General features: G+C 41.1%; 1 protein-coding gene across 1 annotated transcript in view; it reads right to left on the bottom strand.

Moving 5' to 3' along the window:
- sptlc3 (serine palmitoyltransferase, long chain base subunit 3) overlaps positions 1–20,196 on the bottom strand; it is a 32,621-nt gene extending 12,425 nt beyond the window's left edge. Inside the window, exons 1-7 of the mRNA XM_069658672.1 lie at positions 20,054–20,196; positions 17,626–17,817; positions 16,337–16,491; positions 14,251–14,399; positions 8,361–8,485; positions 4,815–4,908; positions 2,093–2,198 (exon numbers count right to left, since the gene is read on the bottom strand). Coding sequence (XP_069514773.1) covers positions 2,093–2,198; positions 4,815–4,908; positions 8,361–8,485; positions 14,251–14,399; positions 16,337–16,491; positions 17,626–17,817; positions 20,054–20,155 — 923 coding nt within the window. The 5' untranslated portion in view covers positions 20,156–20,196. The remainder of the gene's footprint in view (positions 1–2,092; positions 2,199–4,814; positions 4,909–8,360; positions 8,486–14,250; positions 14,400–16,336; positions 16,492–17,625; positions 17,818–20,053) is intronic.
- Positions 20,197–27,905: the final 7,709 nt, after the last annotated feature.

Raw genomic sequence — 27,905 nt, 5'->3', positions numbered from 1 at the left:
CTTTTCACTCCCACCTCTCTCCTATCTCGTCCTCCCTACTGATGCAAGCCTTTTAAGGCCACAAACAGACAGCAGCAGTGAGAGTACAGCCGGGGAACAATCCCAGACCTGCTCTCCTCTCTACGGCTGAGAACGTCTGCAGCCTAAATGACATAAGACAGAGTTTCACCAGGACCCATGTGGACATCAAAGGCGGCCCAGGATGCAGCTAAAGCATGCGCACTCTTTATCCCGGCCTTTTGATGTTACAGGGAGGCGTAGATGGGGCTTTAGTCCTTTCAGTGCCGGAACTAAAGGCGGCATTTCTTTAATGTCTGAGTCTGACATAGTGCCTGATAACGGCCGTCTGATGATGTGCAATTAAGTTGTCTCTTAAATCACCGGCATTGTTGTGGAAGTAAGATTTAATTAAAACCAACTGAAGGCTGTTTTTAAGATTTTTTCTTCTTCATTTGATAAAAAGGATTGTCATGAAACAAAGATGGAGTCAGAACAGCTGACTGGGCTCAGTTTGGATCGTATCACAGTTTGACAGATCAGATCATTTTATGGCTCCACCGACAAAGGAAGTAACTTTAGCTAACGTTACGTAAAGTATTGCATCCTCAATTTTCTTTCTAATAGCACATTGCTACTTTGATTAATCTAAACTGCCTTTGTATTCACAATACTTCAAAAATAAAACGTCGATGATATAAAAATCGACGTGTATCTCTGAGTCCTCTTCAGGGCATAAAAGTAAAACATGTAGCTATGGTGCAAACTGTTGCAGAGCAACTTTGTGTAAACTTTTACACCTGCTGCACGTTTTGTGTGAGTCGGCCAAAACAACAAACAACAAAGTTTTGTATTTCTTTTGTACGGAAACGTATTGCATTCACCAGAGGGATGCAGCCCCTGAATTGAGACGGACCTTGTTGTTTCTTCGTCTATCTTTGTGAACATTGTGTGAAAGTCACCCGCGTTTTCTCCTGTGGACTTTGTTAAGACATTACCTGGACTATTTTGTATTTTCCTCGTGGCTCTTCTTGTGTTTTTTGATTTAAGTTTGACGTTTGATTTCTGGACACTGCACAGTAAGCCTTTTGCTGTTTTTTTGTGTTTGTGTTAAAACAAATACATCTTTCTGCATCTGGGTCCTTTCCCTGTTTGTTTACACCCGAAACGTGACAGGACTCTGTCTTTAGTTTGTGGACCCAGCACAGCACTGTAACATGAGTAAACAGCATCTCTAGACTACAGAAAGCTTTGGGATAAAGTTACTACCCTGAAGAGACTGATTGTTATCACACACAGCTGTGAGCTAAAAAGACCCTAAAGTGTAGTCCCCGTTTGATACAAAGCAGCCAATATAAGGGGACATATTGACACTTTATGACCCATTTCTTATATTCGACAAACAGAAGTGCTTTTAATTCATGCAACCTAAAACCAGCATAACATCCTGTCTCATCTAGCCTTGGTCTTTCCACTGCAACTTGGCAGTTAAGGATTTATTACTTGCTGAACTGTGAGGGGTGATCTGTTCAGATCAACGAGTTACACCACAACATGTCTACAAAATGCACAATGAATACAACATGTTCGGTTCAGATGGGTTGATATTTTGCACTGAAGAGGGAAGAAAGGAGAAGAGAGTGTCTGTGCTAAACAGTTGGAGCTGGGGGTGTAGCCAAGTCAATCTCTGTGGCTCCATTTGGCCTTGATTTGGAGCTAATGAGCAGATGGAGAGGGTCACTCAGACTCAGGATCGCTCACTGCAGAGAGAGACACACACACAATACCTTTCTCCTTTCTTCTGTAATCAAACTGTACCCAGCCGTACACACACGCACACACACAAGCTATTATTTAATGGTGGAGAGGGAAGCAATTGAAAAAGAGAGCATTACAGGAAGTGCTAAACACCGGCTGGAAGCTCTCTCAGGTTACAAATGAGGATTTCTACCTGAGTGCCTGTGCAGAACTCTGCTGAAGACCACCTGGAAGCAGGTACTTACAAAGATTGATACTACAGCAGCAACTGACCCAAGATTTGTGTGTGTAAGAGAGCGACTACGCTAAAATGTGTGTGTGGTATAAAGAGGCTGACCTATAGATGCCTTCCACCATGATGAGGATCTTCTTCCAGGGTCGGTGGGTCCGAGGCTGCCCTGAGACGACCGCCTCTCTGAGCATCTTCTCCAGACTGTGCATGTCTGACACACAAACACACAAAAACACACACACAAACGAGCGAGAGTGAAACAGAAAGTGAAAAACAAATAAAAGACTTTTACCAGTCACTTTTTAAAACACATATTTGGACTTTCTACTCCTCACATTTTCAAGACAGGCGGGTTACTTTAGCTTTAATGCATTTGAGGGAAATGATTGATTGTTTTGCATCATTGCACTCCACCTGCAAACATCAAGGCTGATTTCAACCTAAATGAAGGGAGCACACAGAAAGGACACTTCCTTTGCATATTGATCAGTGCATATCAAACATGAAAGACATGAAGTTTATGTTCACAAGATTTCAGGTTAAAATAGTCTCCTAATATGAGGTGAGCTTCAGTTAGCTTAGCACAGAAACAGCTGCTAGAAATGTCCTTCAGAGGGACACACCGGACGCTGCACTGTTACTGCAGGACACAAGTTACAGAACTTGTGTGTTCTTCTTCCACCTTTGTTTTACAAGAGTGCAGCAATACCTCAACAGAAAGCTCGCAAGAAACACCAAAAGCAAAGAAGTAGAGTCATAGTTCCCACAGGGCAGGGCAGATCACAGAGTACACAAGTGTATCTAACAGAAACACCTTCAACAAACAACAAACAGGAAATACCTCTGCAGTCTGACGCTAATGAACACCTGCAATGACTGCAGCAGAAAGGATTACCTCACTACCTTGAGGTAATGGGTTTGGCCAGAGGTTTCCTCTCTGCAGTCTGCATGGCTGCTTAGAACTATGATTGAAATTTCCCAGCAGCATTCAGATTGTCTAACAAGTAATGGTGACACTATTAATGATCCTCTGTTGCACACTCCAGCAGATGGCAGTGTTGAATAGCTGTGGTTAACAAGGAGAAGTATTTAAAGTATGACTGCAATCCAATTATTTCTGGCTGAGCAGCAAGCAAACCCGTCATAGCCGATAATCCGTCACAGATGATCGATATCCCTGCCTCAGCACAAAACAGGTTCTCTTAGGAGTGATAAAATCACTTCCTGAAGCTCCACAGAGAAGAGTGCACCCTGTGTTATTAATTTCAACATTGAGGAAACCAGACAGTAAATGATCGGCTGGCTGTGTGCAGGGACAAGAATGAGGGAAAGATTACTTCACAGTTAAGCGCTGATTTAAGATAAGCCGCAGCCTGATATGAGATCCTGCATGACTGTGATGAGGAGGATGGTAGACGCTTCTGAATGGCTGTATCCATAACATGTTATTATCTTTGCATTGACCCTGAGGCTGCACGAATGCTTCAAGCTTCATAAACAAAGCTTAAACTGACAATGAATACATTTAAATGTTTGACAGAACACCAGCCTTCAAAGGGAGCGTCCTTCATGTATAGCTATTTGAAGTATTTTCAACAAACAAGCCTGACAAAGCACGACAGGACCAACCAGTTCTCCTGCTCCCTGCTATGAAACTCCATCTCTGTCAACACGCAAATATTTCAAAGAGCGAGCTCTCTGAAATTTAAGACGGAGAATGCAACACTGACTATTTATTATACATCTTTTATATTCTTTCCTCTTTGTTTTTGTGGTTAAGTTTGTTGGTATGACTTTGTGCCATTCGCTTTAAAAGTTGTGCTCCCTTATCTCAGTCTGAGCTGCTGAGTCATTTTAACCTAGATCATTTTCTAAGCATGCAAGATAATAAAAGAGGTTAAGGGTTATATGAGCAGTGAATGCTCAGGTATTGCTGCTGAAACATGCAAATCCTTTGTTTGATTTAATTTCTGTTTGTATAACTCTGTTGTTTGTTCTTTTATGTAAACTCCGTTTTGCTGCTGTCTTTGCCGAGACAAAAGATTTTGCACTTTAAGTGGAATATTCCTGGTAAATTAAAGGTTAAATAAAGCTAAAACCCCTCTTGGTATGTATATTTCGGCTTTGCACTAATAACAGAGTGATTGGTTTCTGGCTCTGGCAGCACAGAGGTAAGGAGGGGTCAGCTGCTCAGGTGCCTGAGGGCTCTCTGCCTGTAGTCAGGCTCCTGGGAGGTGCTTGGAGGACCCATAACCGACTCTGCTTGTACCTGTCAGGACACATTTGCTGCCGGCACACCGGCTCATTCGTCCTGTCTCCTAAAAGAGCAGAGCGTGTTTCCAAAGCAAGCGCGATGAATGTTGTATCATTCAGGCTTAATACTCTCCCTTATCATCTATTCACAATTTGACAATTTAATAGTGAACAGATGGTTTAAATAAGAGGACATTTTCATTTAAATAGACTTCTTTCCGCCGCTCTGCTGCTGATGGATAAAACACAGTCGTGACTGTAAACTGAACCCATTTCATTAAAGCTTTTTACATTTGCTGCTGTAAACACAGAATTTTAAGTAGGTCTTCCCAGAGGCAAATCCTGCACGGCGCAGAAAGTAATGTGTTTCTCACAGCAGCAACAGTTTGGAATAGATGGAAGAAAATATGCATGATGTGAGGAGAGGATGCTGAACAAACAAATTCAAAGTGCATCAGCAGACAATCTCCGGAAAAACACACAACAGTCACAACACAGATCTCACTGCCGTTAACTTAAATATCAATATGTTGTTGCAAAGCAGACGAAAGACGATGCATGTTGATGGGCTTACTGTTGTGTTTGAACACCCGGATCGTCGCTCCTGACAGTCTGGCCCCCAAGATGAGAGACGTGTGATTGAGCTCGTCGCTCAGAATCAAACAACCCTGGAAACAAGGAGAGAAGAGAGTTTATTCAAAGCAAGGATGCACGATATTGGATTTTTTGCCGATATCCGATATGCCGATATTTTTCTACCCTTTTTGCCAATGATGGGCAGTCAAGGTTGTAGTGTTGAATGAATGAGATTTGGCTGCTCCTCGCATGACCGATGTTTTATCGGCGGAAAATATCGGCAGAAAATGACTCATATTCCGATGCTGATATGTCATTTTCAAGCCATAATCTGCCGCTAACGTGCTGATAATTTTATTAATAATCGATTATTTATATAGCATATAAATATAGCAGATAATATGGTGCATCCCTAATTCAAATGTCTGACAGAATCATGTGTTTGTAATCGATGTGAGTCATGTCTGATCATGTCGTAAAGAGGTTTTTGGGAAGTGATGGGAACCTAATCCACTCGTCATCATTGAAGCAACAAGCTCATTTTCTTTTGTACACCTCTCATGATGAGCTGTTTTGGGAGAAATGGCAGACACATGATGACTGGAGATTTTATAATGAAAAGAGAGGAAGTGTGTTTCATTAAATTTGGGACCTTGTACTGATTTTTTTTCCAGGTGAAGAGTCCTGACTCTGTGGTTGTCCAGTTTAAAGCACCTTGCTGTGTGTGTTCCTTTTATTCGCTCTTTTTTAACCATGTATACACTTAGCCTTTTAAAGAGACACTGCTTTCTATTTAGTTTAATGATAGCTGTGGTTGCCATTACCTACGCTATGCTGTTTCTATCTTTTATTTCCCGCTGTTTTTGTTGTGTTTGTAGTCTTGCTATTTTCTAAAAAAAGTAATGAACACACAAAAGAGTTTCAGAAAGAACGCTTTTCAATTTAAGTCTAGCAGCTGAATCACAATTACTTGCATCCAGGTCAAACATTTCATTTAAACTTTAGGCTTTATTCCTGTCTATACCTGATAGTGGTTATTGTATGGCACACTTGATTATTGATAAGCAGAAATAATGTATAATAGTGTTTTTATAGCGAGGGCCAATTAGATTGTCTCTTGGGTACAGCAGAAATAATTAGCTAGTAAACAGTAAACACTATCTTCATGTCAGTGAGCTATACTCACCTTTACAATCTATCTGTTTCATGAGCATTGCTTATTTTCATGTGTATGGCAACAGATTTTATGGTTGCTTTTACTGTGTCTTTGTAGAGTAGACGTTGTAGGCTAAAGCTTTAGCTTATCATACCTGCCCTTTTTATGTAATTATATGCTGTGTTTTTACTACAAGATTAAAGGTAAACAAAACAAATAAATTAAATGTATTTAAACAATGCATGCAAAGACCTGACCTTTAAACTGTGGTCACACCTAGGGCTGTGACGGTAACCGTATGACCCAGTGACTGTCGTCACTGCTCATTGTTTATGTTTTTTAAATTCATAGACCTATATACAGCTTGCCTTCTTAAATCCAAGGTTTAATAAATTAACTAAAACTAAAATAAAATGTGGAAACTTAAAGCTGATGAGCTTTCGGTTTGTGTTGATTTTGGCGCCCCCTGTGGACAAAGCCGTACCTCTTATCTCTTTGCTGATTTTGTCCTGTACATGCTTAAGTGGTGTTTTTTGTTCAGTCACTTTCAATGTTTGCCCTGGAAAATGTAAACACAGGCAGCGTGCAGTTAACTGCTTCGTCTGACAGCCCCCACCAGTGACTTCAGGCATTAAAAATAACTGCATAGAAATAATCAGTCTTATCGCTGACGGTCTGGTTTGCTTTGTAGGTCACATAGTGTCATCAGAATAAATTTCAGTCTGTTTCATAGCCAACAAAAAACTTCTCACAGGAGCTTTAATGAGAATAAAAGGTCAAATATTAGCAGTGAAGCACACGACACATTTACAGGTCGTTGTGGCAGCACGGAGAAAATAGCAGGACCTGAATGCTGTCAGATGTCAAGTTTGCAATGCAAAAATCTGGAGATGCAGCAGTGAGGCACTTCTCTCCGTTGAACTCCGAGAGAGTGAAAGAAAAAGTCAAACTAAACCTATGTCCGAGACAGACGGTAAAAAAGGCCAGTATGCGTAGCAGCGGAATGAAGAATGTGAACGATCAGCACTAATACGAGCGCGTATAACTACAGCTTGCGAGCACGGCAGGTCAGAGTCTCCAAGCCTCCGCAAGGGGGTGTTCTTGTCTCACCGCGGTTAGAAAAATCAATTACCGTCACAGCCCTGGTTATATATTTGTTTGTGTTCTGTGTAATAGTTGTTGCTCTAAATCGTACCATTCAGCCAATCACATGTCAGCCCCCTCCTCTTGCCCCGCCTCCATCCATGTCTCAATCACAGTCCCCTCTGTCTACTGTAGGTTCTCTGTGTGTCGTGATGGTGGTATCTATTGTGCATGTTTGTCATTCTTCTCTTTTTCACATCACAATTTTTTTCCTCAAATCAGCATGTAAATTAATTCAGCCATTCCAGGAAATTCTCTGTAGAACATTAGCATATTTAACACTGAAGCTCGAAGCGTTTGACTGCATTAGTCTGAATGAACTCTTGTAGCGGGTTTGTTGACACCGTCTCAGTGACAGCTACTCTGGGTCTGGCCTGGGGTCCAGCTGGCCTGGTCCCTGCTCTACCAGCAGCTGTCACTCTCATGTAGCTCTGCCTGCACAGCAAGTCCTGTCCCTGCACAGCCTGTCCCTGTAGGATACAGTTGGCAGCGAGGTTTGACCCCCGGCCCTTGCAGGGTCACTGCAGGGGCTGCAGCCTTTGGGTCCGCTGCACCTCTTGGTCTGCATAAAACGACCCCGTTCTCATCACTTAAACAGTCGACCTCCCTTTCCTCCTGTCCGGTCCAATCACAGATATTCATGCTGTGTGTGACCCGTGGCTGTCTGTGTGAGCCAGGCCTGAGTTTGGTTAATCATACCCTTGAGTGGTGCTCTTAACAAAACCTGCCCTGTCTTGTCAATGTGTCAGGAAGCAGCGATGCCGAGAGCCTCGTCCTCCTGGCTACTGTAATGTTTAATTATGATTTTAATTAATGGGGGTCGGTGGGGAGATGTTCACAGCTGAGTTTAGTTGACTGTAATTCATTAATTTAGGCCATATGCAAGAAAGGAACAAAAGCTTGGCTAATTAGATTAATTTGTGCTGCGCTGTGAAAATGACACCCATGTACAGTAGGATTTCCTCTGTACAGTGTTAAGGCTGTGTATTTGTCCCCTTTTTTCCGCTCTGTTGTCACCAGCTCTGCCTCGGTGATCTGATTGTTCAATGAGATGCCCCATGTCTTGTTGTTTGTGTTTAGTTTTTGCCTCGGTTGGTCTTTAAGTACAACACTAAAAATCTTGTCCCTGTTAATAAATACTATTGATTTGATTTGACTGTTTTAAAGGTGTTTAGTTACTTTGGGTCAGTTTGTGGAGTGTTCACCCAACAGGGCTGCATGAGGATGTGTCATAACAGTTATTACCTTGCCAACCAGTGCAGGAATGTTCATTGAGTTGGTGGCGAAACCCATCCCATAAATCATGGAAGACTCCACTCCGAGGAAATCTGCCACAAGTTGCTCCAGCTCTTCGTGGATGCTCAGGTTACCTGCGAGACAGGAATCCCAAAAGAATAAGTCACCGTGACAAGATCGCTGTACCTGCAGGTTTATCTGGTTAGTCCTTTAGTCTCTGGTCTTTGTCATCCAATTACAAGTTTTGACAGAGATGAATAAGACCTAAAGAAAAACCAATGTGCAAAAGCCTGGCACAACCAGCTGTATGAGAGCCTTTCCCTTTCTGGGGATTTAAAGAGATTTGTAAAGATTCAAGATGTGCTAAATTTGTAATTTACTTCAACTGCCCCTTTTTCATCCCGAGTAATATCCAGCCAAGTCCTGCCAAGGCTGAAATGGTTCTGCAGCACATTTTGGGACCGAGGCAGTTGTTTATAACCCCATGTGACAGCTGGGGACCAAAAATTCATTTAGAAAATTGATCAGATTGTAATCTGTCACCTGACATGGTGCTTTTTATTTTGTGCAATAAAAAGGGGCTTTTTGGGGATCTCTGAGGTGCTTTAGGACTGCCCTCGCGGTCAGCGGATAAAAAGAAGGATTACTGTTATAATTGGGGGCCACAGGGAGAGAGGAAGGCAGTGACAGGGTCATAGGTACTGTATTTTCTTCTGCTGGTTCGGGTAATGTTATATAGATTATAGAAATAGATTATTACATATCTGAGTTATATATGAATATTTACAAACTCTACACTCACGATAAAGTCCCAATAGTATTTTTTACGATAACAAAAGGTTTAGTGACACTAAACTATAGTAACCATCCATCCATCCATCCATCCATCCATCCAGTTTCCTCTGCTAATCCAGGGTCAGGTGGCGATGGCAGCAGGCAAAGATGTCCCTCTCCCTAACAATGTTTTCTAGCTCCTCCTGGGGGATCCTGAAGCGTTCCCAGGCCAGGTGGGATATATAATCCCTCCAGCGAGCTCTTCGTCTACCCCGAGTCTCCTTTAAGTTGGGCGAGCCTGGAAAACATCCACAGGGAGGCGCCCAGGAGGCATCTGAAACACCTCAACTGGCTCCTTGCGATGCGAAGGAGTCGCGGCTCAACTCCGAGCTCCCTCTGGATGTCTGAGACGCTTGTATCTGCGACCTCATTCTTTCGGTCACTACCCAAAGCTCATGACCACAGGTGAGGGTTGGAACGTAGATCAAATGGTAAATCGAAAGTTTTGCCTTACGGGTCAGCTCCTTCTTCACCATGTACTGTTGACACTGCACCAACCCGTCTGTCAAACAGTAACTACTATGAGAATTTAATCATTTCTCAAGCAGCACATTTACTGTCCACATTTCAGAGCCTATTACTATAAAGAAAAAGTAGCTAACATCACAACAGAAACAGTGAATCTCCCAGTAGAAAGACGTCTATTACAACAACCTAAAATGCCAATAAACGTTTTGTGTCTTTTACCGTAATGATTAACAAACCAAAGCAGTCCAATAAGCAGATTTGTTGGATGCACAAGTTCACCTGAAAGCGATTGGTTGCATCTGATCTCAGCCGGGGGCTTCACAGCAAAGCACTCAAAGCTTTTTATAAATGTTGTTAAATACCCTGTTTTATTTTCCCCACTTTAAATTCATGGACTCTTCTGTATTGGTCCATTAAATACAACCACCATAAAATCTGTTTAAATTTTCAGTTGCAAAATGGCAAATTTTGAGAAAAGTCATGGGGGTGAATACTCATGCAAGATACTGAATGTTTAGTTGTTTTAAATTTTCAAGATGAAAACAGACGATCATTTAGTCACCAACATAAAAGTAAATAAGAGTGAGGCCTCGCTTTCACGTTATTGAGCCACTGAGATAATGGTGCATTAAGTAAACATACCTGTAAATGGGGCACTAAACATTGTAGTTATAATCAATAGTAATCAGTGACCACAGATAGCCATCATTAAATGGTTCAAACAGACTAAATGTTTCGGGAACAACTGGAAAATGGGTATTGACTAATGTATATAAAACCATAATACAGTGAAGTCGCTTGGTCTTTATGCTGATTCCCATCAGGCATTGCGCCAAGTCGCATTGATTCCTGTATTTCCTCGACCACTCAGGCTCAGCACCCCGTTCACATGTGCAGCTTTCTGATCAGACTGCATTACAAGGAACTATTTACTTAGCTGTAGCTTTATGGACATGGGCGGCCTCTTTATTGACCTCATAAGGTGACTCGAGGTCTGCCTACTTGCTGAGATAAAATGTCACCTGCGCTGTCATATATGCATCTAATTAAACCTGGTCACATGTCCTCAGGTGGACCAAGGTCACATGTTCTGTTGTTACAATCTTCAAAGGTGCCAGAAAAAAGCTACACAACTAACACCAAGGTTGGAGAACATTATTTTAGAGACACAATAAAGACTGTGATTGCAAATCTACAAGTTTATACCTGTCTCTTTCATGGTGAACTTGTGACGGAGGTGTTTCTTTAAACCCAGCCGAGAAGAGTTAATCATTTCTTTTATCAACCACGACTGAAGCCTCAACAGACAAATTCAGCTTTTATGACTTCGCTTTAGCATTTAAACACTCAATAATGTCCTTTCAAATGAGTAATGAGTGCACAGAGTTTAGTGTAATACTTAGTACACTGGGCTTGGTTGCTGCACTTCCTGTTTCTTTGTAATCTATCTTTTACTGGAATGCATGACATCAATATCCAATTTACTGTATGTTAATGATTGCAGGAAAAGTGGGCACATTGAGCTATCCATTAAGAGTGATCCGTGAATATTTGACATGTCTGTTTGTTCACAGGGCGTGCTGCAGCGCCCTTTGTATCTACTTAAAAAATACCTCATGTCACACTCTCTGTGCACTGGCATATAAAACACACTGGTCAGCCAAAACATTATGACCACCTGCCTCATATTGTGTAGCCACTCCTTTTGCCACAGAAACAGCCCTGACCCGTCGAGGCATGGACTCCACCAGACCTCTGAAGGTGTGCTGAGGTATCTGGCACAAAGAGGTTAGCAGCAGATCCTTTAAGTCCTGTAAGTTTCGAGGTGGGGCCTCCATGGATCTGACTTTGAAGTCATTGTCGTGTTCCTCAAACCATTCCTGAACCAGGTGTGCAGTGTGGCAGGGCGCATCATCCTGCTGAGAGAGGCCACTGCCATTGGGGAATACCGCTTCCATGAAGGGGTGGACTTGGTCTGCAACAATGTTTAGGCAGGTGGTACGTGTCAAAGTAACATCCACATGAATGAACAGGACCCAAGGTTTCCCAGCAGAACATTGCCCAAAGCATCACACTGCCTCCGCCGGCTCGCCTTCTTCCCATAGCGCATCCTGGTGCCATGTCTTCCCAAGGTAAGTGATGCACACACACCCGGTTCACCGGTTTTCCTTCCTTGGACCACTTTTGGTAGGTCCTGACCACTGCTGACCGGGAACACCCTGCACGAGCTGCAGTTTCTGAGATGCTCTGACCCAGTCGTCTAGCCATCCCAGTTTGGCCCTCGTCACAGTCACTCACATCCTTATGCTTGCCCATTTTTCCTGCTTCCAACACATCAACTTCAAGGACAAAATGTTCACTTGCTGCCCAACATATCCCACCCACTGATGAGGCCAAGATAATCAATATTATTCACTTTGCCTGTCAGTGGTCATAATGTTACAAACACCAATTATTGAACTCCAGTTTCTAAAAGAATTCGATATCAGACAATATGAAAGGAGAGAGGCTTCCGTACACTTGAGATTTTCCGTGTATCATCCATACAAACTGCTGAATATGTGAGCTGAAACATCGGCTATGATGGCGTCACTGCTCCTACAGAGATTCGCGCCCCTTTAATAATTGATGCTTAATAAGGTCTCATGGGAGAAATGCTTGTTATTCCTTAACCCTCTCAGTGAGCCGGGCTGAGACACAGATTACAAACCCGGGGAAAAACAGTCCCATTTTGAAAGAGAAATAAACATATGAATAAATCACGTGAATGAATAATGGATCGTTGGAAGGAGTGTGTGTGTTTGTGTGTGTGCGGCAGAGGAGGGCTTGTACTCGTGCTCTGGTATAACTAACGATCCTATGCCCTTTAATTCGTCTGGTTTTCTCTCTGTTCTCGTCAAACTGCTGATATCATGCAAACTATGTACAACCCGCTCTGGGGGTGTGTGTCTGCTCAGCCCGCTCTCAGAAGATTTACAGCAGGATGGTGTCAGACGTGCCATAAACTGAACATCATTGACAGAGAGGAAGTGACTATGTGCACCAAGTAAACTTTGCTACTGTAAGTGTGACCTCTTTAACGAACTGTGTAACTACTGCCTGATTTGGACCAATAAACACACAGGATGGTACACCTATACGATTTTACTTTACTTAAGACATTACTTAATTTTTAACATTTGCAACAACATTTTTTACAGTTTATGACCTTTTTCCGACTGCAAAGTAAGACCACAAAGAAATTCTTTGTAAAAACGACTGTTATCAAATATATCAAAGGTTTTCAGTCTGTTCATCGCACTCGAGTCTCATTACAGCAAAATTTTATTGGCAAGCCGACAGACTGACCAACACTGTTATAAAACAATTAAACTTGTACTAAAAAGCCCCTCCAGCAACTTGGGAACCTGAAAGTAAATCACCAATAAAAAGAAATTAAATAATGGTGCCTCGAACTTGGATTTAAAGATTTTCATTTAAACAAATGTCTGTTAAGTCACTATCACTCACGAATGAGGTACCACAATGGTGACTGAGCCTATGGCCCACTGATGAAAGCCTTTGCATTTGCAGTATATAGTATTATTACAGACTGGGTGTCTATGGCGATGTTCACAAAAAAAAATCACAAGTGGCGCCCAGTTAGTGACGCGTCTTCCATCAGCCAGCAGTGGTTGGTCTGCCAGAGAGGGTAGGCGGAGCTAAGCGGCTGCTTTTCCGCTCTCTGCAAGTGTTGCGAGTAAACAGTAATCTACTATGGCTGAACAAACAAAGAAAAGATGGATGACTACAGATACAACTGAAAAATCAAGAGTTACAACCGTGACAAAGGGATCCAACCGTAGACATCTGGTTATCTAGGACGTATGCACGGGTCACTTTTGAGCTTTGGTTTAATAAAAAGTAATAAAAAGTTTCATTTGTTTTTGCAAATGAATATTACAGAATAATTTCTATATGAAAGATCGATACTTGGCACCTGTGTTTCAGTACAAAATTGCCACACAAACTTTGCTGTTAGAGTTTGTTCCCCCCACCCCTAACAGCCACTTAAACCTGTTCCGAGGCCGGCCTGAATCCCGAGGATAAACCACCATCTAAAATTCATCTGAAGCCACAGATTCCACTCTCTGATCCTTGCTGCTCTAACACTTCCATCACATATATTCATTTTGCATCCTGCCTCATGTCCAGGGTAATGTAACATTCCTCTATGATATAATTTCCCCCTCCACTCAGCAGCAGAATGTAATATCTTATGCCCAAATGGTACATAATTCAGCCGGGGCTGAATAATTCATTGTAACATTGCAGCCACTGAAAGATAATTAAACAAGCGGGCAGTGTAATTCACAAGAAAGATAATAAATGATGGCATATGTGATGAGGGAGATGGAGTTTTATTTCCAGGGCTTTTAAAATAAATGCATGAGTACGAATTCTGAAGTGCTGTAAAATGAACTGAAGTAAAGGGGACATAAACATACGCTCCTGCAGCTTATGAGGTCGATATTTTTTCCTCAAGATAAAAACAAAATGCCTTTTGAAACTAGGACAAGTGCCACACATTTTTTTTACACATTGACCACAAACTCACCAATTTCCTGTCTTGTGCTGCACACCCCGACCCCGTACTGCCGCGTTTTGTCTGCCACAGTTTTCAGGAAATCAGCCTTGTTCTCAGCGAAACCGAGGTAGTTGTAGGAGCCCATGTTGATGACATCGTGTAACGTCCTCCCAGTTAACCTGCAAGCATGAAAACAATTAGAATCACTTACGCTTTTTAGCGCACACATACACGCACTCAGAGAATTGATTATATAGTATGAAAAGTAATCAACATTTAATTAAATATAATTGCTAAACATAACCTAGTTTCTTTGTCAGTGGGGTTCTGTTCATGAAAGCAATTATAACAATGTTTATTTGAGGTAAACAGAAGTGACTGCGTCAATGCAGCACTAGTTATTCCTGTTTTTTTGGACATTTTTAAGTACATAATCAAATATTTACAACTGCTTTCAGCCAGAATTTACAGTTTATTCAGTCCTACAAAATGTTAGTACACATGTAACTCTTTGGAAAACCAATCAATCAACTTTTGTTTATACTCATGTGGAAACATTAATTTACAATAACAAAGAGTCAATTACAGCAATTAAAAGGAAACAACAAAGGTATATAAGATTCAGAGAACAAATCAATTAAAGGCCAAACAGGGGAGATATTTTGATATTAAGATCATTTAGGGCCCGTGTCCATTAACAGCGGTTGTTGCAGTAACAGTGCCCATGACCTCAATTTCAGAGCACTTCTTCTCCTTCGCTGTTGTTGACAAAGTTGATATCGGAAGCCCCTTCTTGAATTTGATTGGTCGATGAGGAAGACGTGACACTGACGAGTGCAGCAGTGATCCAAAAGTTGAACTACTTCCAACTGAGTGCGCTGTGAGCAAAAAACAGCTGCTCTGAGGACGCTGAGCTGAAAACACTGACTGCACTGATTTTGTATAGAAAATAAGCGCCGTTAGTGGACACAGGCCCTTAATCTCAAATAAAATGCAGGTATGTAAGAAAATGTATTTGAACCTGGCAACTGAAAAAAGAAATACTGAGAGAAAATGTCCTTTAGGTCAAAGTGTATTGGTTTAAAGAGGGTTCTGTATCCTGGAGTCAGGTGACCTATAGCCCAATTATAAGCGGTTTTAATAAAGTTGCGACTACTTGTGGTATGTGTTAATTAAGAAGAAGTAAATATAAATAAATAGATACAAGTGAGTATCATGTTTTTTGGAGACCACCCAAACCTAATATATAAACACATGATGTGTTCTAGGCCTGCACATTCTATGTCTATCTGCTGTTCTGCATGTTTAACACAATACCTGTGTTTGCAACTTGTCCCTCCTGAATCCTAAATTAATCCAAAAAGCTTTTAACCTGAGGGGAGCTGATAGCTGCTCAGGCTGCATCTGATCACATTAAACAGGTTTAAAAGCATGGGCATTACACCCAGGGCTCCATCATACAGGTAAAATCTACACATGCCAATAAGATAAAACATGGCTTGTTAACATCTATTACGATAAACTCCACGTGTCCCACAGAACCAACTGGGGAAAGATGGAAAGTGACAGTGCTTTTATCTTTGGCAATAAAACAAGTTGATTTAAACATCACAACAGGAAGACTTTTACGAGAGCTGCTACATTTCATTAACTGAACTATTTCTCACTGCTCATGTAAACCTGCAAACCACTACTATACCAATCCGCATGTCTCTTTATCCATTCACCACAAAAGACAAGCTGGCTGCCCCATTTCTACTTTTTTTCCCCAGTCACTTTAAACCTCTTTAAACATGTAATCCACCCCTACCACTCTGTCCTGATTCATAATGGCATTTCCCCTCCCCATGGCTCTGTTCATATTCCTATTCATGATATATTCCCTGACCCTGCTGTGCGGCACGGAGGCATCCCAGCTGAATCCACAAATTCAAGACATACACTTAAACGTTATCACATGAAGAGGAGCTTGATCTATCCAATCAAATGTTGGTTGTATGGTCTCTAGCCCCCGAAGAGACATGGAAGTGTTTAAAAAAGATGGAATAAGCTTTTTAAAATTGTTTAGTGAGCAGTATATGCCATTTTTTTTTCATAAATGAATGGATTATTTTACCTGAAAGTCCAGTTGTAGTCATCAGACACTCTCTCCATCAGGTCAAAGACAGGTCCCGGCAGGCTGCATAGGGGACGGTTCCAGTTGTCTCGTACCCTCATGTACAGATTCCGAGTGTAAAAGTTCTCAAAGTCTTGATAAAGAGGTACAAAATCCTGAAAAAAAGAGACATATTTTCAACAACCTCACACAGGAAGCCGGGGTGTCAGAGTGCTGGAACAATAAGAGGTCATCCTGAATATCATCATCTTTAAGATAGGCCTTTATTTTGAAAGTCCCATTGGCGCCTGTGTGTTCTGTCATAGCGCCAGGCAGACATTGCAAGCAGCCGCAAAAACAGATGATGATATTTACTGCTCTCTTGGGAATGAATAAGAATTTCAGAATATAGACGGGTCAACAGACAGATCACATGGCAGATGCAAACAATATTGTTACAAGATAAAACACGTCCAATGCAACCTGCTCACCAGCTTTAACCTGTTTTTTTTACCTGTAAAAACTCAACCAAACTTTTTCAAAATAAAAGAGCATATTGTTTTCTATTTTAATCTCTGGAAGAGTTCTGTAACAAACTTGTACTCCATCAGGGCAGATGACTTTATAAACATCTTATGATCATCCATAACGCTATCTCATTTGTTACCTTGGTAGGAAAGCTAGATCTACGGTAACGTTACATCAAACAATTAAAACGTTTATTTGTGACGACATGTTTGATCCAGTAAAACTACCATTGCGACACAGCACACAAACAGTAAAGCTCTTCTTCCCCTTACTTCAACACAGAGAGAAAACTGCCTGTTTATTCATCTTAGAAACTCCACAATAATGACAAAACATGCCTGCAGAATTTGTTTTTATAAGCCTATACACTTTTAAAAATATGAGCCACATACGATCATTGGCTACTTAAAGCTTATGTGAAATGTGAATCCTGACTACAGAAACCCAATGAGTGGTAAAACAAAGGCTTTTATGGCAGTGCTCAGGCCTTATCTAGAACTTAAAGCACAGTAACAAAGAAAGAACTTGCATCCTCTGAGATTTAATTAGGTCTTCAGGAGTTATTCTCTGTGGTGTCCTGTCTCACCCATGGCAACATTAGTGCAGAGGAACATGAAGGATGAAGGAAGAGGGAGAGCTTAAGAGCAAAAATGGAAATAATTCAGGGGAAACAAAATGTGTTGACACCCAAGGCATGCATGCTCCTCTACTCCGACTGTCTGTGTTCATGTGTGTTACTGTAATATGTTTGTGTTTTTATGCTGATTAAATGTTTTACCTACCTTCTGTTCCTCTCTTTCCTGGGCGAGGTGGCACTTCTCTAAGCCCACAGCTCTGAGGAAATCTCTGAAGTAGCCAAACAGCGTGACAATGCCAAAGCCCACGTATGTCATGACAGCCACATAGATGGGCGCCTGTTCAAAGGACTCCAGTCTTTGCTGCCTGGAGGCGACACCGGTCCCTGGGACATTTTTCTGTACAAAAAGAGCCCCACATAAGCTGTCTTACATTGCAGACGAGACAAGAGAGAACAATACCGTTTGAATAAAAGCGGCTCTAATTCAAAATATGTGGTTGTAGTTACCACACCAATTAACCTACATAAAAATGAGATGAACAGTGGCCTATTGGTTCGTCCACAGAGGTCGATAACACATGTGATATTGATGTTTTTCCAAATAAAAACAGCTAAATATTGAGATTTTGCAAGGTTAATATTCTAATAATCAGAAAGTAATATATATTGGGGGTAAATTAGTGGACACAACTGTTCTATATATAAATTATATACCTTTATATCTATACTATAGCCTACCTCTTTCACTTTGGGTGCAAACTTAGTACTTTTTCTAAATGTTCCAGTCAAAAAATGTTAAAAGGAAGTATAATGCTTTCAATGCTTTGCGAAAAAAGAAATCACTGTATAAAGAGCAAAAGCAGAAGGCATAAGCATTGCAATTTAGGCCAACTGTTAAAAGGAAAGCAACTTACACAACTCTTTACAAAACTTCCCATTATTATTTAACAGAGATTTCTAATGACTTGGGTGGTAGTAGTCTACAAGTTTCACCTTTCATGTTTTACAGAAGTGAGACTTGTGGAAGAGCTAGAATCAACTCACCATTGATATCAGTATTTCCTCAATTTACAGTGTAGTTTCTGTTCAAATGACCATGGATATATTCCGGCTTTATAAACCAATTTTAAATCCATTTCTCTAGTTAGGGCGTATTTTCATTAACAAAAGATAGCAGCCGGAAGTGAAAGTTAGTTTTGAGTGATAAAATAATTATCTGAATAAAGGCGGGAATCCCTTTTCCGGGTGGGCGTGGTTTCGCAGGACGTAGAAGTGCACCCTCTCGCGAGATCCATAACCATGACAGCAAAAAATCTGGTCCAACCGGTTTCATGTAAAGCTAAAATAAAACATTGACGTGTTGTTTTGTCAAAAATATAATATTTTCCAGGACGTAACAAAGTAGTTTTGATGCACGATCCTAACCAAGCAAAATGTTAAAAAGGGTTTAGTTTATCTACCTGTTGCAATTTTGGTCAAGCATCGATATGTCACTTCCGGTTGTCATTTTTTGCTTTTAGCATTTTGGTTAGTGTGCACCGTGTGAGGTCGGTGTGTTTATTTTTCTGCAAATAAAAGTCCTTGAGGATTGTGGAAATATATTTAAACAGCGGTAAGTGTTGTTTAACGTAATTGCTAGGGTTTTGAAAAGTAACAAGTTAACCTTAGCTTTGAAAATACGAATGCTAACGATTAGCCTTTTAACATTAATCTGTAAATCAATTTTAAAGCTCCTTTTGTCCCCGTTAATTGACGTTTAGAGTGTGGTCAAGGTGAAGAGAGATGCCCAGTACAGGTTATGATTAGGATGCAAATACACCATGCTAAATATCACACTCCATTGCTGTAAGTAAATCCTTCACTTGAGTGTTAGGGTGATATGTTTTTTTATTTTTTTTTTTAAATATAAAAACTTTGTTGATTTAACTGAAGTGGTTTCAGTTTCAATACAGCAAGTGCATGGAAATGGTGTGATACAGATTATCATGCATACATTCACCGCACAAACCAGTTGACCTATTTTGTAAAGACAAACCACCCAAATGCATATCATTAGTAACTTGTCGTTTAAAGGTGCATAACGTTGCAATGTACAAACATTTAAACAAACGCACACACTGACTGCACCTACAATACTCAGCCGGGAGGCAAAGAAAACCTGCTTATGCAGAAAGGAAGAATGTCAGGGCGGGGTCGTTTGTTCATTTATTGCTGTTTACAACGTCCTATTTAGAGGAACTAACCAGCCACTTGTTAAAAGAACAACAGTATGCACAACTATAGGCACCGTAAGACACACTATTGGAGCAAAAAAACCCCACAAAAACAAAAAAACAATGACATTTGTATCGCTCACGTGCAAACTACCTGAGGCAGCAAAAGCAATCTGTTGATTCAATGTGATTTATCTTTCTTTGCGGTTTATATGCAGTGGTTGACCAGCCTTAATAGATTGTAAAGAAAGCTTACGTCACTCAGGTCGTTTCAGGATAAAAGCCCCCAATGATACAACATTTACACAGATTGAAGACTACCTCTAAAATAAGTTGATAAAATAAAAGACTCCGGAACGTAAACGCAGGTGCACAAAGTTGACTGTCGCACAAACGTATTCATTGTAAATACAGACCTACCTCTCTCTTGTTGTGGTAGCCATTTATCTTGATATATTCGCATTTCAGTCCATTGTGGTTGTGATGTGTCTTTAAGTTGCCGTTAACAGCTGTTCTTGCCATAGTCCTAAAGCAGCGCAGCAGCGACTGTCTCCTCTGACTGTCAGGTAATATAACCGGTGAGCTTTACTGAACTTGCAAAGGTAACTTCCTCTTTCTGTTGTCGGTTCAGCCTCCTGCGCTCCTTTTACTTCGCTTGTGTTGAAGGCTTCTACAAAAAAGTCACACTTCAGTTATAGATGTGACAACTCTCTCTTCTGCTTTATACGAAAATGAAACTTATAGACGTTGTGAAAAAGTTCCGCGTTAGCTCTCGTTATGTCTGTTTGAGTCTTTAAGTAATATATTTTGTATATATATATATATATATATATTTTTTTTTTTAATGTTTTGTTTTCAATTTGTCTTTGTGTAAAGGTATACTTACCTGTCCATACTACTTTCCATTGACTATAATGCCGCTTTATACTTCCACTACATTTTAGAGCAAATCCCCTTTATATGCTTAATTTCTTAAAAAGCTCTTCTTCATACTTCACAGATTAATATTTTTTAAATTCAAACAAATGAGTCTATAAAATAAGATGCAACTACTAAACAGTAAAATGCTACTTACAAACGCATCAATATTAAAAACCTAATAATATAATATATATTAATAATATGCTCTGAAGTGCTCTTTCCTGCAAAGTGACATTCATTCAGCCTTTTATACATTTGTACCTTTACTTTAAGAAGACTTAAAATAAGGACCTAAAGCATGTTTACATTGTGGATTGTTTATTTTTTCTAAAATGTTTATGTTGGTTAATTTTAGGTAAGAAAACAAAGACATAACAGTTTGAATGTGTAAAAACGTATTACTGACTACATTAGTAAAATGCAGCTTACAAATGTATGCATCAGTATTAATCATCCAATAATATGATATACCTGCAGAGTAACTTCTTTTATGATAATTAAAATACAATTTGTACATCTGTGCTTCTAGTTTAGCCAGACTTTGAATAGAGCGCTCTAATTTGAGTATATTTACATTCAGTCGATGTTTGTTTATTCAAGGTCAGGCAACCAAGAATTAAACGTTGCAGTGTGTTAAACATGTCGCACTTGTCTTTTATTGTGTAATTTGAGTTTGATCAGTCATGTTGTGATACTTTGACTTTGACACTTTAACATGCATCAGCAGCAGTGTGCATGAGCTGATGCTTTCAGTAATGTGATTAATAAGTAATAATGATCCTCACAGTCACATTACAGACTGTTTAAACATATACACTTTACTATACTATACTATTCAATTAATTCAAGGTACAGCTAATTCGACATGATGTTGCAGAAACTTGAGCTATTTTTCATATAATATTGCATTGTTATGCTAATTTAATGTGGTATTTGTCATGTTCTCAATACAGAACTTGTCTTCATGCAGTCACAGGTCAAAGGACAAGGCTCAATCCAGTTCAAGGACTCCTCAGGACGGCAGATGCTTCCTAACACGGGGCTTGAACTGCTCTCAATGCTGTACCTCGGTCCTAAACGTGCTGTAAGTAATAGGAGCATTTTATTGACTACATAAAGCTAAACAGAGTAAGTTTCAGGTCACACCTTTAAGCAGTAATGTGCAACAATCCAGCTCCATATAATGATACACTCCACACCCCCTACAGCTACTGTGGCAAGGAGATGTTTGAGATTAAGAGCAGGAAATAGTTTTTTATTTGCAGTCAGTGCAGTTGATGATTCACTGACGCGTCATAAATCAGACGCCCTGTTACAGACCGGGTTAAATCAAAATAAAATGTAAACACAACTCTGTAAGCCGGCTGTTGTCTGCATGCATTTTCTGAGACAGATTGTTTGTCAGTAAAAGGTCACCGCCTACACAGTGGTCTTGTGGTGCACTTAGTCTGTGGGTGCGCAGTCAATAAGGATGTGCACGGCATTGTGACAGTGAGTTTAATGAGGGCTTTTTCTTTACATATTGACCTGTTGCTGTTTTAGAGAGCTTGTCTGAAGGTGGGCGTCCACAAGCACAACACAGGAAGCCGACAGTGTTAGAGATAATGTTAAGGGTAACTTGGAGTGAGGAATGCACTTGCATGTCTGAACAGTAAGATTAAGAAATGTTTTTGATGACAGTGTCTGTTACACACACTCTATTTACTCTCTTTGAAGCTATTCTTCCTGTTGTGTGTTTAGACAGGGAGTACATGCGACGGAAGAGCTGCATTATGGGGCATTTTACAGCCTATTTAAACACAAATCTCGCATCACTATAGATAGGAAGCTCTGTCATTTAACCATTCACCGTTTGATAGACATAACTTCCTCCTTTCCCGAAACACAACAATCAGAATCGTGCTTTCCCTTTGACGTCTGTCCACAGTTTTAAGTCCTCATTTGAATTGCAAAGCTGTTGGAACCCTCTCTGAATGCACTGTGTGATGTTTGGGCTGAAAACACGGAGGCCCTGTGGGATGACACGCCGTCACTTTACAGCTGCCCTCACTTCACACTAACTGATGAGGGTTGGTGTTGTCTCATAACTCAAGACCCTTTGTCAGGGAAGGAGACGAGGGAGGGGGGGTGGAGGATGATGCTTGCATGTGTGTAAACCAGGAGGCTGACAGAGGAGTGCAGGGAGATCATGGGTATTGCAGTTTGAGTGAAGCAGAGAAAAAAGGACGTATTGGGAATCCGGATTAGTCCGCCTGCAGCCGACTGTTACAGAGAGAATGATTGAATGGAGGGTAGCATACCGCAATCTTAGTAAATTAAAGGTATCCGTTGCGTTCACCTCCTCTTAGCTCAGCTTGGAGTCGTGAATGGAGCTGTCACAGCGGCTGGTGCCTCCCTGCCTTCACTGCAGGATTGCTTTCTACCAGTGGGACCAGATGTAACCTACATCTGTCAGGCTTCATTAGCTGTGTCAGTCTCGATGGCACTGTTCAGTTTGACTTACCACAACTGTTTTGTTTTCTTAATTCTCCCTTTCACTTTGCACATTTATCCAATTATGTTTTGCAGCTTGACGTTTCCAGCACTGACCTTTTAGTGATACTCCGTCTTGCAGTTGAACTGTCGTCGTGAATTTAACTAAAGTTTATCAGTCTTTAAGGAGGATTTGAAAATTAGGCTTATCTCCACAGGGAAATTCTCCATTTTACACTCCAGCAGGCATCTTTCATGTTTTTCAGTGCGACTGAAGATTGCGCTTCATTTCTTTGCTTCCTGCTTGATATTGATCGATGTTTTAATTTCCTAACAGGATTGATCCTTGTGTCTCTCGACCCCGGCTGCTCTTCTCTGCATTTAAGGTTATTAGGCGCGGTCGTCCTCTTTCAGATGTGAGGAAGGAAATTATTTTGAAGCCTCCATTAAAGAGATTTCCCACCTTGAATACCAATGAAGGGTGAAACGGTCTATATGGGGAATACACTGCCCCACAGCACCCAGTAGGATGTCTTCGGCTACATAGCTTTCATGTGAATGTCAAGTAAAATGGGCTTTCCTTCAATACATAATGAATGCTTATTTGATCTGCTTGCATGTTCTTCATAGATGTATATCCACAGCTTCGTCCCTTATGAATGTATTTCTATGTTTGGCTGTTTATTTAATTGGAAGGATGGTTGTGTGTGTTCATGAACACTCTGCAGAGTCAGACTGCTTTCATGAATCACAGGTTTTTGTGAAGTAGCCTACAGGAGATATGTGTTGTCCCTCCACCTAGTGGTAGAGTAGGGAACAGCATCTCAGCTTACAGTCCCACACACAGCCCCTCTTCTCCTCTTCCTATGGCCTACTAAATGAATCTCATGTTTCAGCGAATACGTTTGCATGAGCGGATGTAGGTTTTGCTCCCTGTAATACTCACTTAATGCTTAGACTGGGACTGTCCAGGATTTAGCTTATGGATGAGCTCATGTCATGCTGTACTGTTGCAGGCCAGTTTTAATGCAGAGCTATATTTAAACTTCCCCCGGGGTGCCATTAAATCATGTAATTTCTTCGTCAGGCCTGGTTGACCTCGTTTTAATACCCACATCAGACGGCATTAAGAAAAAAAGAGAGAAATATTGAATTTAACGTTCACTGTGCGATCCAACATTTACATTTTATATTCAAGCTATTTTTATACACATGAAGTGAGACTCAAATGGCGTACTTTTGGAAGCAGGAAGAGCAGGAAGTTGGTATCATGTGTTGTGTTACGGTTGTGTTTTTGTTGCCAGGAGGGAGTTTTGAGCGTGGCTATGTATAGCTCTGCAAGGCGCTGAATCCATTTGGACCACAAGAGAAAATCATAAAAGGTTGATGCATAAAATGGCTGCATTGTTCTGCAGAGGAGAAGAATACACAGTGTGTTTGTCCCTCCGCTAAAGAGGGAACAGACCGAAGCATCACTTTGCATTCAAACCTTATAGATTGTACATTTTAATTAAGCTTCAGTTGTTTAAGCAGATTGAGTTTGTGTTTTGCAGCATTGGCTGTTAATGCTGCAGACTGAACAAATATCTTCAATTAGTCCTGTATGACAGCAGAAACACGGCTCTGTAAGCTCCTGCAGCTGCAGCGCTCCTAACCTTGAGTGGGTGTTCACATCCACAGGGGCTGGAAGATTCCCCTGTTCTCTTCAGAAGCGAGCGTGAGAGGGGGGGAAAAGACAGACTCAGAGACAGATATTTATAGAGAGAGTGGGAGAAAGTGAGATTGTGGCTTGAAAGGTTAAAATAAGAGGGAGCTGCAGAATGACAGGGGAGGAGAGCGACAGAGTTGATGGGTGCAACGCAGAGATAGTGAAAAATAAAGATTTAGAAATGGATTGGATGATGCTGCAGACATCACCAGAGGCGCTGTGAATCCTGCTGTAAATCTGTGTCTCTGTAGGTCAGGGTGGCTCTTTACTGTCTGTGCTGACCCTAATTATGTCCTGCAGATATCGTGAATGAGTCACTAAAGGGCTGGAGGAAATATCTTTTCAGGATGTCCGTTGTTTGCTGCACCGTGTCGTCCCTCCTCGGCCTGTAAACATCACATCACAGATTTTTAACACCATGAGACAATTTGAAATATTTATATGCTGCAGAAATAATAAAGGTAGCGGAGTTTATTAGCATAGAAGTGAAATGAGCTTTGCAGAAGTGTTATTAATGTTGAATAGCTCATACATTAGTCAGAATGTGAACTCAAAGTCTTAATATTCCCATCTGGGTAGAATTATGTCACTAAGCAGACAGCTAAACCACTAAATCACCTCCTCTGAAGTCACATTTACCCAAATCTGTCGTCTCTTCTAATCTGACAACTGAAGAAACCATTTGTTCCAGACTCGAGGAATCTATCGGCCTTATGGCATTGAATCTCCGCAAGGCTCCAGACTCCTGTGAGCCTGCCCCCCCAGCTGTAATTACTGTTTCCTGTCCACCGAGATGGTCCCGACCAGGCCCGCTGAGACTCAGCACTAAATCTCCTTCATGTCGTCAGTCAGCCATCCAGATAGGTAGCTGGACAGCCAGGAGAAAGCAGGGCCTCCTGGAAGCGAGCTTCTCTCCAGGGTGCTTGATATATGAACCGACAGGGGCTGATTTTAACGGATGGTCTCTCCTCCCACACTGCGCCGTTCTGAAGTCATTGTCACACTGGGCAAATGTGTCCGGGAGGATAGATGGGAGTTTGCCGTGTTCAGGATAGGGTGGAGAATATGTTGTCTTGTGGACACATGGCTGATGAGGTGGTGCAGACGGGCCTTTGGCTGCTGCAGAAGGAAGGAGTTTATCGAGCTGGGCTGCAAAGGAGAGGAATAAATGAGGATGTGTGTGAAGAGGATTTTTGGCTTTGTACTTATATAAATGTTTTGTTCGTGCGTGTACTTTGCACGTTTTCTTCAATTTATTTATTTTTCTTTAACCTTTATTTGACCAGAAATTTCTCACTGAGGTACAAAATCTGTTTTGCATCAGAGTCCAGGCCATGACAGCAGCATGACAGAGTTTTACTCGACTTCAGCCGCGTCTACACGCACACGGGTGTTTTTCCGTCCTACGTTTCCAAACAAAACCCCGTCCACACAAGCACAGTCCAAGCGACAAACACACAACATAAGAATGCCACACCAACAGGCGGCGCTATAACACGGTCGTGCAAAGAAGAAGAAGAAAATTGCGGCCAATCAAAAGTCTGAAAAAGTCTATTGCCGGAAGACGACCTGGCGGGCTGCAATGGTGCACTGAGGAAGAGAGTAATCATATGTGTGGACTGATAGTGAAGTGGAGCTGTTCCTCAGTGTCATATACTGTCTGTGTAAACATGTAGTCCTGTCAGCACGGTTAGAAGCATCACATTTTAGTCACATCCGGCATTTTGCAAGGAATGATGCCTCACAGAGAAGATAATGGCGCACAGCCTGACGTCACAAGCCAGAAACGCCGGTTACCCCGTCTGCACGTCTCCATGGAAACAGAGTTGCTAAAGGATCCGTTTTCAGTGACCTAAAATTCAGTTTGTGTGGACGAAAAACCAAAACACAGAGAAAAAGCTACGTTTTGAAAAGTACCTGTGTACGTAACAGAAACTACATCAGGCAACGATATTTGCAGTGTCAGGATCAAGACTTACATTCACGGGTCGAATCATCCTGAATCCTGTTTTTATAAACCTCCATCCTCCTAACACAACCCGCTTTAAGGGGACTTTGTTGCTCACACAAAGGAAGAACTAACTTTAAACACAACTTTACCAAAGACAGAATGGGTCTAAAGAATGATATACATAATGCATCAGCTTTCCCCGAAGGTTGCTGGAGTCGGTGGAGAACATAAATAAGAAGGCAGCACATGAAGTTTGGCCTAATCAAGAAAGATGTACCGCTGTTTTATCACTCGGTTGTATAAGGAAGACAAACCAACTTTCTTATACAAAATGCAATGATGTGTCCACAAGCCTTAAGCATGTTATTAACCTTCTTATTAATGATTTGTATGCAAGGAAGACATTATTAGTTCAGGAAGAAAATATGTTTCAGAAGGAATAATGAATATACACTCTAGAACAAAGGAGAAAAGAGACCTTAGAGCTTCAGTGATGTCCATGATCTGTTTCCTGTTGTTTTAAATAACAAGTGTTCAGTGTGGTTTTGATGTAGAAGGCTGACTGAATGAGGCGGTGTTACATTTTATTGGCACGCGTTTCATTTTATTGTAACAGGAATGTTTTGTTTCCTTTATGTTGAAACCTTTGGAGGGACATGAATCCGGCTGATGTAAAACATCTCATTGAGCTTTGTCGCACGCTGAGATAAAAGCTGCTGATTGTCTGTTTAGTTTGAAATATTGATTTGTGTTTTATGTCGTTGTCCAAAAAGCACATTAAACACTTTCACTCACTGGATGCTGAAAGTCAGATGAAACAGGCGGATTTTCTCGGTTGGAAGATGGCGATTCTTTCCGAGTGTGGAGCTAAAGATGATTTAAACATGACGGGAAGTGACACAGAACAAAATATGACTCCATAATATAGCTTATACAGTGTTTTTCATTATGTACAACCCGTCACAAGCGAGCTTATCAGCGCGTCAGTCCATCAGAAAACTGCAACCAGTTGTGCTTTGAGCTCGTCTGCCACAATCAAATTTGCATTAGTATGAAAAATGAAAGCGAAATAAAAAGAGAGACAGATAGCTGAAGGGGCTTTTCTTTTCATAGTCTGCTTAGTGCAGCACAGTTATTATGAGAGTATCAATCCACATTACCACCCACACTGCTGTTCCACTCTATTACAAACACGTGAGCAGTCGTCAAATGGGAATATC

Source organism: Semicossyphus pulcher, unplaced genomic scaffold (genome assembly GCF_022749685.1).
Source record: "Semicossyphus pulcher isolate SPU_LCO1_2020_fin unplaced genomic scaffold, fSemPul1.0.p SCAF_12, whole genome shotgun sequence".
NCBI lineage: Eukaryota > Metazoa > Chordata > Actinopteri > Labriformes > Labridae > Semicossyphus > Semicossyphus pulcher.
This window is presented reverse-complemented; position numbering and strand designations above follow the sequence as displayed.